Source organism: Cydia fagiglandana, chromosome 23 (genome assembly GCF_963556715.1).
Source record: "Cydia fagiglandana chromosome 23, ilCydFagi1.1, whole genome shotgun sequence".
NCBI lineage: Eukaryota > Metazoa > Arthropoda > Insecta > Lepidoptera > Tortricidae > Cydia > Cydia fagiglandana.
In genome coordinates, this window is record NC_085954.1 from 9,275,389 (window position 1) to 9,291,021 (window position 15,633).

General features: G+C 38.9%; 1 protein-coding gene across 1 annotated transcript in view; it reads left to right on the top strand.

The window, feature by feature from the left end:
- LOC134675929 (MAP/microtubule affinity-regulating kinase 3-like) overlaps positions 1 to 15,633 on the top strand; it is a 123,962-nt gene that overhangs the window by 64,268 nt on the left and 44,061 nt on the right. The window contains exons 2-8 of the mRNA XM_063534274.1: positions 6,442 to 6,538; positions 8,329 to 8,477; positions 11,717 to 11,824; positions 12,569 to 12,691; positions 13,224 to 13,359; positions 13,971 to 14,106; positions 14,963 to 15,147. Coding sequence (XP_063390344.1) covers positions 6,442 to 6,538; positions 8,329 to 8,477; positions 11,717 to 11,824; positions 12,569 to 12,691; positions 13,224 to 13,359; positions 13,971 to 14,106; positions 14,963 to 15,147 — 934 coding nt within the window. The remainder of the gene's footprint in view (positions 1 to 6,441; positions 6,539 to 8,328; positions 8,478 to 11,716; positions 11,825 to 12,568; positions 12,692 to 13,223; positions 13,360 to 13,970; positions 14,107 to 14,962; positions 15,148 to 15,633) is intronic.

The window sequence follows — 15,633 nt, forward strand, 5'->3', positions numbered from 1 at the left end:
AATGTTTTCTTTAGTAATGTCGAGCGACATAGTCTAGTGATCTAAAATCATTTCGCGCAAGGTTATTTTGCAAAATTTGACCTATTTAAACTTCCCATAACGGTATATTATCGAAGGAAATATCATGTTTCAGAGCTTCCTAGTACTTATGTCCTAGAATGCGTTAACTAAGTTCTTGTCACTAATTAATTATGTAAACTAGCAACTTGAGGTTCTTCGTTGCACGTAACGGGAATATCTTGTATCAAATTTCTAACTTTGTCTTATTGGACATAAATTAATAGAACGGAAATCTTTTTGCCAATAATATTTTATGGTATGCCTACATCTATCCTGCCTAAGTTTTGTCCGCAATACTTGATATGTGTTTCATCTTTACACCATGCATATTTGAAGAAAGATCTGCTCTGCAAGTATATATATCCTTCCTTAGCTTATAACATTGTGAATTCCTTACAAAAAATACTATCATCCAGAACGCCATCTAGGATTAGACATTTAATGGCCTTTCGCATTTTAACTTGTAACGTTGACATTTCGATACGAATTAATTACCCTGTGCTCGAATATAATCCTTATTTTGTTTTAAAGAGAGGTCTCTGCGGTATTTTCCGATATTCCAAACCATACTTTATCCCAATGCCTGGAAGTGCTATATACTGATGATTTTCTAATCTTACTCGGAATAGTATGCCCTTGCCAACCGTCCTTAATAGGGTACTCGTTAAAAACTAGCTCGAAACGCAGAAAAATAATGAGTTAGTCAGCAGTTAATTTTCCACAATCTGAGTCTGATATTTGTAACGCTATATCCTTGTTTATAAAGGGTGGCTAATAAATAACTACATTCCCGTTGTCAGGGAAATTTTGGGATTATACTGAGCAACTTTTACTATGGGACCAATCCCGAAAACGCGAAAAACAAATTTGGTTGTCTCATACATTTTGGCTGGTCCATTTTCTATGGGAGGGTAAATTTGTTTTTCGCGACGTCGGGCATCGGGATGTTCAAAGATGAACGTCAATTCACCATCTCTCTAGAAATTGTTTAGAGCGTTTTATTTAAGCACGGATATTGTTACAAAATTTACCATATCTGGTTTCAAGCTTTATTTGCATACTCCCATGCAAAATAGTTAAAAAAAGTCTACGTACGAAACCGCGCGCAGTAGCTAGATAATAATAAAACCCAATGTTATTTTGACATACCTTTTTCGTTTATTTTACTCTCTGCTCTCGAATAAGTTGAATATAAATTACTGCTATAAAAATAAGGCTGATAAATTAAGGCTCATTCTCGCCACGACTTGCCAGTTTGGCACAATCGCTTTTAAACTGCCATTTTTCTGCCAAATCTTTATTTGCAAATGGAGTTTCAAGTTTCCCGATTTGCTAACTAAATGGCATAATTTATGTCAGTTTTTTGCGCTATTACTGAAAATGAATTATATGTAAGTAGAGGTTTATTACTAATGGTGCGCGTAATTATGGTTTCAAGATTGTGCAATAATATAAAACTTTGGAGTATTTCATGACTTGGAAAGATTATACGTATTCACATAGATTTTGCATAGAACGTGTAATACGATTTGCGGATGACTGAACAATATATACGGAAATGGCTGTAAGGAATCTTCTAAACAGATGTATTGAGCAGGTAGAGCAGCAAAATACAGCGCATAAGGGAAAGGCACACCGTACTGAGTAGTACGCGGCTTCAAGTTTGAGTTATTAAGCGTACTTAACTACACAACTAATTCCGTTTTATACGTATTTTTTTTTTGTTTTTTTGTTTTAAAGCATGCTCTTCTACGAATAATCACAGGGATCTCTAGAAGTAGTCTGAAAAAACAGAGACGCTAAACTGAACTCGAATAAACACAAACATTATTTCTTGGAACATTTTGATGAAAAAGATTTTAAATAAAATGTACTTTTCCACTCTTTCTGTGCGGCGTTTTGCGTAATTTATAAAGAGCATTGAAAAGTCGAAGCAATGCAATGTTTGTGGATATAAAGAGCAGGCTAAAGACATTTATAAGTAGACCACGCAACACACCTACCTCGCGTGCCAACGATCTCTGCAGAGAACATGGTTCTGTTTATAAAGGCTTGTTTATTAAAGAACTTAATAAAAGCAAATGTCAATGAACAGAAATTTTGTATCAATAAAAGAAAAGTGTTTCAAGTTTAGAATCCCTGACAACTCCGACATTTGGTCTAATGGTAACATTCCATTTCTAACCGCAGCTGCACTCCTATAGTTCGTTTTTTTTTAGCATTAGAAAGAACTTCGCAGAAGTAAGCTTGTGGTTCCAAATCCGGCACTTTTAGCGGTAATAATTTGAAGTAAATTATATGTACTAACCGTGCTACATTAGATAATTCAATAATTATTAACAATTAAAGAGCCTCATAAAAACTGTACGCTTACTTCTGTGGAGTTCTTTCTAATGCTAAAAAAAACGAACTATAGTACTGAACGCGTCGCTGTTATTGTCAATTTCCATAGTAAAATGAACAGTAATGCAGCTGTCGTTGGAAATGGACTGTCACCTTTATACAACTTGAGTATTACTCCGTGCATGACTGTGGCGCCGCCCTAGCGGGGATGGGACGCATTAGTTGTCTGACAGTTGACAGCTGTCAAATGTCAATTAGTATCATCATCATCATTGGTCTTTACGTCTATTGCAGACGATTTATGGTGTAACATACATTACACCGCCTGAGACGTAATTAAGGAAACGCAGGGATGCCCAGCACCTGCATTACCCTCTCGGCTTCACTGTCTTATGCCACAGGAAAGGCGAGCCAATACGTGTGGAGACAGGTCAGCTGCAGGAATCTGCCGCATATTTCAGGTTGGACCCTACTCGCGCCTTACGGAAACTCCATTCCGGGTTTTATTTTGGAGTATCCTTTGCCTTCGCCCATAGCCGATATGTGATATCGATTAGATATGTCCGTGAAGGAAGCCTTACAATACTCTCACGCATGAAGTGTAATCTCTGTCCTAGCTCAGCGCATTATGCATGCTATTCTCATACATTGCACCTAAGAATAAGAGGTAACTGAGTGAAGTATCTCAACACTTGTATCAGCTGTAGTTTCGCTGTGTCTCTGAGGATCATTGCCGTTTATTTTAATAAAGTTGGTCATCAAGGCCTTTGCCCAGCAGTGGGACACACTAATAGGCTAAAAAAAAAAAAGTTGGTCATCGAGGCATTTAATATTTGTCGCCTGGCTTTGGACACGAAATTGAATGGGTAATCACTGTAATAAGGTATTTGTTCAAGTTTGATTTACGAGCTAGTGGTTCAGGTAGGTATGTTTGACTAGTATTATGTAGATTTCATGGCTTGAATAATTTTATAATGTAATGTAGATTAAGAAGATTAAGAAGGGGGAGGCCTATGTTCAGCAGTGGACGTCTTATGGCTGAGATGATGATGATGATGATGAATGTAGATTAGTGTTGGCTAGATAGAGACCATAACAAAAATAACAACGGGTTGCACTCCGGGAGTGCCGGCAGAAGTGAAAACTCAATGACATTGTAACAGTTTTTCGATCAGGTCACGTGTTCGTCTTACGTCTTACGCTCTCGCGAGTTTAAACATTTTTTCCCCATCACAAAAAGTGCACAGCGCCGCTAAAGAAGTTTTCACTTCAAAAAATCTTATGTTATGTTCAAAGTTAATATTCAAGTTCAGAAGAAATCTAATGATGCATACTTTACGTATTCCTAAATTAATTAAAGACCATACACAGAAAGTTTCGAACTGTAATAATGTATTCGTATAAAAGTCAAAGCTCCTTGAGCAAAACCGAAGGTCAAGTTACAGAAATAGCTTACAGCATTAGTTATTTAAAGCCCACCACCATTAGCCTGCGATACCGTGGAAATTGTAAAACTTGGTGGCAACGCCACGTCATTATCGTTTGGAAAAGAAAGTTTTTCTCTCTAGTGCATAATGTGGTGCACGTCACGTTTTAACTCTAATTTTATTATTTTTTTAATGAATAACCGAGTAAAATAACTTAATAACTTTGTTTTTTTTTTAAATAACCAATAAAAAAACATTATTCAATATAAATATATATTATTATTTCAATAAAAAAATTGTGAACTTGTAATGTACAAACTAACACGTGTGTCACGCGTGAAAATGTATTAATAATATTCGGTTTCCTGTGTAATTAGAAAACTAAACTTAGGTACACGTACTTTGTAGTATTTAATTTAAGCCATTAAATATATTCTTCTTTTGTTTATTGTTTTAATTTGTTAAATAACTTCTTGACTACAAGGATTATACTTCTACTTCCAGCGTTGTTACTTATTACTAACTTATCCTTGTTAGTACTCAAAGTTGGCAACATATTTGCAATTTCAAACCCGCTTACCATCAGCTGGCCTGTGCGCTCATTTGCATTAGCCTCTCAGAAGTTTAATTAGTTTCAGCGTGCCCTCTTTTTGTTTAAATGTAATTGGATGAACAACAAATTGTGTAGCCATGTTTTTACAACTAGTCCCCGGCCGCGACTTCACTTACGTAGTAACTATTTATTAATCTGTGACTTCACGAAGATATCGTTAAAAAATTTCAACCCCATTTTCATCTCTTACAATTTTATTTGTGTTCTATTTAAAAAAATCCTCACTTCATGGAGCTCTATAAAATGTATTTCAAATTTCAAGGGTTTATACCATGTCTTATACTTACCTTCACCGGTTTAGACTGTGTCCAAGTCCATCAGAGTATCAGTAACGGAACTATTTTATACATAGAAAAATACACGCACGAAAGCATACTGCAAAAAAAATCTTTTATGCGGACTCCCTTCTTTATATAGACAGGAATAACAGTTCAAAAAATACTTGCCTTTAAAGATCGGGCAAGCGGGCGTTGTTACCCTAAAAACCGGTAGAGAAAATTTACGGCAAAAACATACTCTCGGTCTTAAAACGGGTTCGCACCTAAAAGGAAACATTTCCTTTGCCGGACCCCGTTTTCCACGGGTCAACGGCCTGGGAATAGGGTTACCATGTACTCATTTAAACTCATTCCCGGACACTCCTTAATAATTTCTTATTATTTGCACCTAACTCCGACTTGTTTGCGGACGAAAGTCATAAACTTTTTAAAGATTTTTTACGTTTTTGCGAATCGAACTTGCAATAGGTAGCTTATTAATCACTTTATTATTACTTAGGTATTTAATTTTACTAATTAATTTTACAGTGCATTAGGTGTTAGCTGTAATGCTGTAAAATTTGATTTCAATAAATATCAAATATCAAATTTTGTCCCGACAAAACGCCTGAATTTTAAACAATATTCCTGATAGATATTGACTGAGTTGGGAGGGTTTAGCTTTATTAATTGCGACGCTCATTTTTAATAGTCCTACTTTACCTCATCGGAAAATATAGTATAACTTTAAACAGTGTTTGTTTTGGATTTGATGCAATATCTATTCAAACTCTGCATATTTTCCTTTGTAAAAACATCAATTTTTGTTACATTGTTTTGGCATGTCAGGAAAATATCTGCCTTTTGGTTACCCTTCGTGTGAACTTTAACTAAGATAAAGAGAGGATTCGGGTCGCGTGGCCGGTAAAGATAACTCATGTTTGTAGGCCCTTTGTGCTTGGTAATTTGAGGGAATTATGGGTCCCTTGACCGATATAGGAGGCATTGAGGTTCATACTGTGTGGTTAATGTGTGAGAATTTTTGGCATGAGGACCTTTACCTTTTCTTGTCCATGTATAAGGACAATAAACACTGCCACATGTTGTGGGTTTACATTGTAGAATAAGTTATGTGATCTTTTATAATAAAAAATAAGGTTTTGGACATAACTTGATCACGGACGCTATCAAGGGTTCAAATATCGGGATTTATTTTAAGTAAACACTTTCTTCTTCTTCTTCCTCGCGTTATCCCGGCATTTTCACCAAAAAGCTTTTTTTTATTTTAAGTAAACACTTTATGGTACGAAAAGAAAGGAATAATGGTTACATCAGATAAAACATAAAGGTGTAGTACAAAAGCGAACTTATCCCCAAGAGGTATCTCTTCCAGTTATCCTAAATTCATTATACGCGATGTCGGTTTATTTTCTCATGAATAACTATTGTGTATATCGGTATCGCGGTAATATAATATACGACGAAATGTGCCGAGAAAAGATAGGCACTGCCTTTTGCCCTATGTCTCGTCTGCCGTGCCCCCAGATTATATTATTATAGTCCTCCTCATCAATTTCGATGACGGCGACCTCAAAAAAAAATTTACGGATTACGCCTGTTATGGGCCCGAATGTGGCTGGCCAGGCCGAACTTGGTCTTAAAGACTCCCCCAGATATGAAGAGACTCAACTGGATGAACTTGACAGGTTCTAGAATTAACGTGTGCATTCTTTTTTTTCAGAGCGCATCGGAGTCGTCCGCGGGCGCGGGCGGGGGCTCGGCGACCGGCAGCGTACGCGTCTCCTCGCGGTCCAGAGCCTCCGAGGAACCACACATTGGTACGTTCAACCACAGAATAAATAATAGTACTAGGTACAGAAGACTCACTCTCTAACAAAACGCGTCTGTTACGATCAGGACAGATATGGCCACTAGGTGGCGACAGCGCCACGCGCGGCTTATGGCTAGCCACCAAAATTGGTGTGGAACGGATATACTTGTAGCTACCTGTTGCAAAGCGACGTAATCGCGGAGTGAGCCACGTCTGGTTCAACTAAGAAAGGGGCCCCACTGGTGCGTTGCGTTGTTTCGACGCAGCGTCAACGCTGCGTCGTTTTACATGTTTTTTATGACATGCCACATTACATTCACTGCAACGACGCGACGCATCGCACCAGTGGAGCCTGGTCCTTATAATAAGAATACACTACCTGCTTTGTTATGCCGATTGTCGATATCAGCAGTGTGGATACGGGCTAAATAGATCCCTTCCGGTCAAGGGCTTACCAAGGGCAAGGGAAACCACTTTAAAATATACCAGTTATTTTCGATTTCGTAGCCATTTTTCCTCTAGAACGCGAGTCGGCATGAAATTTTCCAGTTTATGGGAGCGGACGGCGCGCGGGTGAATAAATAAGAGTTTTGTGGATGGCGTTTATTATTTACTATCGACCCGCCACGGCTTCGCATGGGTTACACAAAACCTTAACATATTATACTCCTAAGCCTTCCTCAAGAATTTCTTTTCCTCTATTGATAGCTGAAAACCGCTTGATAATCCGTTCACTAGTTTTCTAACTTATCGCGAACATACATACACACAAGCAGACAGACGCGGCGGGCAGGTCTTTACCATAAGGGCACACGGGGCCCGGGCCCAGTGCCCCCATCCTCAGGGGGCCCCGAGATCAGACAGTAACAGTATATTTGATTACCCATAATAAATAGAAGGTCATAGTAGAAAAATGTTAGTTCAATTTTGCTTTCTTTACTTTCCAAAAGGGCCCCAAATTATTATGCGCCCAGGGGCCCAGCATAGTTTAAGACGGCCCTAGCGGCGGGGTATAATATCTTTCCCGTGCGATAATAATTTATCGAGAATACTAATGTATTGGAAAATATTTGCGAAAGCATGAAATTGTAACTGTCAATACAAGTTTACACGACAAGATGAATCCCGTCCTTGACCCGCGCGGGATGCCTTCGGGGACGAAGAGTGTTTGACGAATGAAAACGGGTATTGCGCGGTTAGGGTCCGACCCTTCGCGGAGTATTGCTGCGGATTTAATATGGGTGTACTTTGAGGGTCAGCGACTTTTGAACTTGTGTTAAAAATGTTTTTCAAATTATACTCCGCGGGTTACTATCAAATTGATATTAAATTAAACTTAGGTAAATAATGTTATAGGATTACGCATTTTACAGCATTGAATGATGTGCCAGGTTAGACAAAAACGGATATACTAACTCAAAATGTAACACTTTTACGGTTTTTTTTTTTTAATAAACATACTAAACTATAAAGGTATACGAATTTACATTACAAGTAAAGGAACAAAACTTTTTAAAACCTTTAATGATTGAGTATACCTATATTCAACACATAGGGCGACCTTACTCGAACATATGTATCTGAATCTCAACTCATAGTGTAAGAAAATTAACAGACTAGATTATCCAAGTACCGTGACTACTTTCAACTTACTAGTATTAGCATGAAAATGTCTTCGTACGAGAAACATTTTTGTTCCATTATTTTCTAGGTTACATCAACTTTTCAATTCGATCCAATTTATTTTTCATTACTATTTATAGGTAATTATTTAAACTCTTGTTTCTATTATTCCAGGAAAGTACAAGCTGCTCAAGACGATCGGCAAAGGCAACTTCGCGAAAGTGAAACTCGCGAAACATGTGCCCACCGGCAAAGAGGTGGCCATCAAGATCATCGACAAAACCCAGCTCAACCCTGGCTCGCTGCAGAAACTCTTCAGAGAGGTGAGACCAACGCTTATTAATCTCGTTACTATGATTATACTCGTTCATCTATTTACCTCTCTATCAATCGATGCAAGAGCGATAGAGGCGTAAAGGCAACTTCGCGAAGGTGAAACTCGCGAAACATGTACCCACCGCTAAGGAGGTGGCCGTCAAAATCATCGACAAGACCCAGCTCAATCCTGGCTCGCTGCAGAAACTCTTCAGAGAGGTGAGACCAACGCTTGTTAATACTCGTTCATCTATTTACCTCTCTATCAATAGATGCAAGAGCGATAGAGGCGTAAAGGCAACTTCGCAAAAATGAAACTCGCGAAACATCTGCCCACCGTTAAAGAGGTGGCCATCAAGATCATCGACAAGACCCAGCTCAACCCTGGCTCGCTGCAGAAACTCTTCAGAGAGGTGAGACCAACGCTTGTTAATACTCGTTTATCTATTTACCTCTCTATCAATCGATGCAAGAGCGATAGAGACGTAAAGGCAACTTCTCGAAAGTGAAACTCGCGAAACATGTGCCCACCGGCAAGGAGGTGGCCATCAAGATCATCGACAAGACCCAGCTTAATCCTGGCTCGCTGCAGAAACTCTTCAGAGAGGTGAGACCAACGCTTCTTAATACTCGTTCATCTATTTACCTCTCTATCAATCGATGCAAGAGCGATAGAGACGTAAAGGCAACTTCGCGAAGGTGAAACTCGCGAAACATGTACCCACCGGTAAGGAGGTGGCCATCAAAATCATCGACAAGACCCAGCTTAATCCTGGCTCGATGATGAGAGATGAACTCTGGAGAGATGAGACCAACACTTTTGATAACTATAGTGTGATCATTGATCGCTCGTTATTCTATAAAAATAAATCACATATATTTGTAAATCATGATTGCATTGGACTCTATTTAACTATTTTATATAAATGACCTTTGTAAAACTAAGATCAAGGGCGCTAAACTTTTAATGTTTGCTGATGATACAGTGTTGGTATTCCACGGAAAAACTTGGGAAGATGTCAGAGTACTAGTAGAGGCAGGATTAAGTAGTGTCACATGCTGGCTCGAGAACAGTCTCCTTAATTTAAATATTAGTAAAACCAAATATCTATGCTTTAGCAAAACGTCTGCAGCAGCACCTGACTCAGCACTCGACACTATGAAAATTCATACCTACCCCTGCAATAGACAGACAAGTAACGGTGAAATTACCACGAACTGTAACTGCGGTATCTTATCTAGAGTGGCTACAATTAAATATCTTGGCGTTGTCATCGACGATAAGTTGCAATGGGGTCCCCACATATCTGCCACTGCTAATAGAATCCGTAAACTAATATTTATATTTAAAAGCTTGCGAACGGTGGCGGATCATAATCTTTTATTACAGACATATGACGCCCTATGCCAAAGTGTCCTGACCTACTGCATATGCTCATGGGGAGGTGCTATCAAAACACATCTTATCGAGCTCGAACGGGCACAACGAGCAGTTTTAAAAGTGATGTTCCATCTTCCATTTCGATACCCTACTGAGATGCTTTTCAATATAGCAGAAGTTTTAAGTGTACGCAAACTTTTTATTTATCAAACATTACGCAGATACCACAGACTAATAGCCCCTACAATCACATTTGGCAACAAACGCATAGCTCACTACCCCGTACCTCGCTGTAATAGTGCATGGTCTAAAAGGCATTTTTCATTTTTGGCACCATACTTATATAACAAAGCACACAAAACCCTTAATATAAACAACATTAGTAATTTTCAATTAAAAAACAAAATTAAGATTTGGTTAAAATCATTAAGTTATACTGAAGCAGAAGAGCTATTACGAAGCGTGTTCTAGTACATACATTCTAAAATAACCAGACACACACGCGCGTAAACACACAGAAACACACACATATTCTAAAAATCAGACACACAGAATACTCACACACGCGCGCGTACACACACATCACACTTTCATCCTTCTTTAAAATTAATTTTAATATTGTTAAATATGTAATATAAAATGTCTAACATTGTAACATTACCTACGCTTGTAATTGGGAAGGAACTGGCTCTTGAGACACAGGGAAACCTACTTTGAGAGCCAGGAACCAATGTTATGTAACAACTCAAAGTTGCAATAAAGATTATTTTATTTTTATTTTATTTTTTTATTTTCCCCCCGCAGTTAGGGGTTATCCGCAGATGGTCTAGAACGCAAAATGACTAGTGTGTTGTTTTGCCTAAATCGCAATTAGTCTACATCGCAAACGGTCTAGAACGCAAAATGCCCGAATTATTTTTTCCGTTTTATCTTAACTTTATAGCGATGTCGACGGAGCCCCGCGGGGCTCCTATTCTGTGCTGTTTGAAGATACCTAACGAACCTAACCTACCTATGTAAAATGTGGTAATATAAAAAGTAGGCATTTTGCGTTCTAGACCGTTTGCGATGTAGACTAATTGCGATTTAGGCAAAACAATACACTAGTCATTTTGCGTTTTAGACCATCTGCGGATAACCCGCAGTTAGTACATATATTGGATATAAATTTCTAAATTCCTTTCTTGTATAAAAAGGGCACTGTCAGTCTAATTCATTCACACAAAATTGTGTTTTGATGTAGGTACAGCAATTTATGTCTACTAGTTATGCTAGTACGACTTTTGCTACGAGCGGCGGTCCTTAGCATGGGCATCTAAATGGTATTAAGCAGAGGATTACGTTTTGCGGTCTGTATTTCTTGCACGTGATACAAAATGTGGATTGTTTAGGGATTTAAGTCCACTATTGTTTATACCTATTATTTCGGGGGAAGTAGGAATATTATCCTGTGCAGAAAAGTATAGAACTTTTCTATGTAGTATTAAAAAGCGCAAGGATATTTTTGTGTGACTTAAAGTAGGTACTAGGCTAAGCCTGTATCCTGGGAGACCAGTATGGTATTTGGTGTCATGACTTAAACTAAATATTTTCACTGCAAAATAAAAATACTAATGGTTTGGATTTGTAGTTCAATGTTAAACCAAAGACGTTTAATTTAACCCTAAGCCACTATTGAAAATCAGCGTTGCGGTATGTGCCATGTGGCTTATACCGTGACACCTAGCTGAGTGAGGACCATTTAGCGCAACTTTTCATTTTGTGTAACTATTCTTAGTTTTAAGGTTATGTTATTGTGCTAATAAATGATTTTTTTTCTTCTTTTTCTTCTTCTTCTATTGAACACGTATTCCTTGTATCTTCCAGGTGCGGATAATGAAAATGCTGGACCACCCGAACATCGTGAAGCTGTTCCAAGTGATCGAGACGGAGAAGACTCTCTACCTGGTCATGGAGTACGCTTCGGGGGGAGAGGTTAGTACTAGCAAACATTCATTGATTCTAAGTATTAGATGTCGTTAAACGAGTCGCTCAAAAGTCTACATAATGGCCATGACCACTCTGTCAAGAGTGTAACGATGAAGATTAGATGTGTAAAATGTAAGACGATTTCGTTCTTCGAATTTGACAGAAAACGTAATTGTAGATGGCACTGCACAGATCCGTTTATTGTATTATGTGATAACTGATTGTGAAAAGGTGAGGTGTGACGTGTAGGGCACACATAGAACTAAATTGGACCTACATTGAATAATTTTACGGTTTAGACTCACGTGTTTCACATGTCGCGCGAGTGATTAAAAACAAGTGAGTCTAAACCGTAAAATTATTCAATTTTAATATGTCTCACAACAGCTTAAATTCGAAAATTGGACCTAAATTGTATAAAAATCTTATAGAAATCTTGTTAGTGGATCCTGGGCTCCTAAACACCAGCTGAAGACTCAATCAGGATAAATTAATATGAGAGAGAGAAACTCTGTGTCTAACTGACTTGTGTCTGGCCGTTTCCTCCGCTTCTTTGCATGTAATTGAGTAAGAGGAACATACAATATCCAGGGCCAGTTGCACCAACCACATTTGACAGACTGATCAACGTCAGCCGGCGCGCCCCGGCGCATTACTATGAAACTTTCCATACATAGTAATTTAGCGAACTCTTTAACGATACGAACAGTTTGGTTGCACCGACCCTAAGTTTGGTATGTAATGTTTCAGGTGTTCGACTACCTGGTGTTGCACGGGCGCATGAAGGAGAAGGAGGCGCGCGCCAAGTTCCGGCAGATCGTGTCCGCCGTGCAGTACTGCCACCAGAAGCGCATCATACACAGGGATCTCAAGGTGATCACAATACCGGACAAATGCGAGCCGGACTCGCCCACCAGAAATACATCATCTGTGAAAATTTCAACTGTTTAGCTATTACGGTTCGTGAGATACAGCCTGGTGACAGATGGACGGACGGACGGACAGCGGAGTCTTAGTAATAGGGTCCCGTTTTACCCTTTGGGTACGGAACCCTAAAAATCATTTATTCAGATGAAATAAACCCTATTTTACAGATTTTTTCTTCTGCCAAAGTGCAGGACAGTTTGTTGGCAGAGGGAACTCCCTTAAAACATAGATGGATCAAACACAGATTACACAGACACCGCATTATGAAGCGTCTACAAAGAGCACGAGGTCACCACACACATTTTGTATAAAATTGCGTGTGGGATTAACTTTTCTGCTGATGCGATATCGCGTCCGTGAGACTCGAGGCGTGTAAGTAAAGGTTCTTTGTCTGGGTTTACATGGGTACTAATAATGGCACCAGTTCATCAAGTGTGCACCATAACTGTAAATGACATAGTTGTTATTTATGTTCCAGGCGGAAAACCTCCTGCTAGACGGCGAGATGAACATAAAGATAGCAGATTTCGGGTTCTCCAACGAGTTCACGCCGGGCGCCAAGCTCGACACGTTCTGCGGCAGCCCGCCCTACGCCGCGCCAGAACTCTTCCAAGGTGATTAGGGCTCTCTTATTTCTTTGCACAAGATGGCAGTGGCGGCGTCAAAAATATTTAAGTAAAGCTCGGTTTTCCTATAGTTCGTTTTTTTTAGCATTAGAAATAACTTGCAAGAAGGTAAGCGATCTTGACATGTCTTTTAATTGAAAAACGCTTTTTAAAATTCAAAAGCTATTACTTATGAAAGCAGAAGAATATAAATGATCGTATTAGATTCATAATTGTTACAAAATTTGCCGTAACTCATTTTTAATATGTGTTTTTCGATTAAGAGACACATCAAGATTGTTTACCTTATTTCTAATTTAAAAAAAACGGGTTCCGTTATATAGCGGCCGTCTCCATACTAAATAATACGGCTAAATATGGATGTCGTAATATTTGTATGGAGACGGATAGGATAAAAACACAGATAGGCGTTATTTTTAAACACAAGTTATATTTAATAAATCGGATAGAAATATAAAAAGTAGGCGAGTTGACCGTGACGTCACGATGTAATGTTTCATATAAATTCCATATTAGCAAATCGTTTTGACAGTTCTAAAAAAGTAACTAGACTAGTAGGAAAATACCCTACTGTAACAATGTTTTAATACCATTTGCAGGCAAGAAATACGACGGCCCAGAAGTGGACGTGTGGTCGCTGGGTGTGATCCTTTACACGCTAGTGTCGGGCTCGTTGCCTTTCGATGGATCCACTCTCAGGGAACTGAGGGAAAGAGTGCTGCGTGGGAAGTACAGGTAAATGGGCGTTTTTACTTAATTGTGAACCACTAACACGCGAGACCCAAGGCGTGTAAGCAAAGGTTCTTTACCAATACGTAACAGATGACATACGGCACAACAACTTGTCTAGTCATGGGTGCCATTGGTCACCAGTTCATCTACTGTGCACTAAAACCACAGAACACCTAGTTTCAAAAGAAGTAGTATAGAGAAATTATTTCATGAAACCGATGCTGCCAAAAATACTGGGGTGCGGGGGACGAGGTGAGCGAGATTGGTCGGTTCAAAGACACGGACGTCACACAAAGACACTTTCGACTCGAAAATGGAGGAAAACTACCGTATTTGTGGCAGAGGGGGTAGCGCTACTATGCTCAGTTTGGAGGATGTCTTGTCTGTGCGTACCATTAACGGCCAGTTAACAATCCTCACAAATCTGAAGACTTTATAATTTGAATCTTGTCGTGTAGCAAATTGGGATCAATTTTATTTGTTTGAGAATGCAATAAAACAAAAGAAATGCTACTTGATTTGGTTTATGAAAGGTTGCAATTGGATTGAAACGGAGTGTACATTGTAATGCACATTGGGCCTTATGAGGATAATAATAATCAATGAATTTATGATTATAATATAGCTAACTGGCGCAGTCAGTGGGATAACTAGCTTGTAGACTATTCCTATCTTACACAGGCTAAATGTTAATATAGCATTGTAATTTGAAGAATTACAGATTATGATTATATTATAGGTTTTTTCAGTGAATGGCGCTGTAAAAACGTCCATATTACATTTTCACTGTGGACGAACGAACAGTCTCGAGAAGCACACAAAGCAAACTGTAGTAATATATTCTTTGTATACATTATAGAATACCGTTCTACATGTCAACGGACTGCGAAAACCTGCTAAAGAAGTTCCTCGTCCTGAACCCGGGCAAGCGGGCCTCGCTCGAGAGCATCATGCGCGACAAGTGGATGAACACCGGCTACGAGGACGACGAGCTGCGGCCCTACGTCGAGCCGCAGCAGGACTACAAGGACCATAAACGGATAGGTACGTGTGGCATGCTTCGCACGAGTATGGTTTTATGCTACAAGGACCATAAACGGATGGGTACGTGTGCATGCTTCGCACGAGTATGGTTTTATGCTCCTTAGTCCCAGAATCGTTAGTTTCAGTTTTGAATTTGGAACCTTGACTTATTTAATCAAAGTTAAAATTATGTTTTGGAATAAGGCCTTTTTGAGAGCCTCTGGGACTCAGGAGGATATCTTCCGGAGGATGTCTTAGGTGTAAAGGAACTTTTTACAAGATGTTTCACGAAGGCGTAAATCATCTCATCATCATAAAAGCAAGATACGGCTGTAATTATAGTTCGTTTTTTTTAGCATTAGAAAGAACTCCACAGAAGTAAGCGTGCAGTTTATATCAGGCTCTTTAATTGTTAATAATTATTGAATTATCTAATGTAGCACGGTCAATAGACATAATTTACTTAAATTATTACCGCTAAAAGTGCCGGATTTGGAACCACAAGCT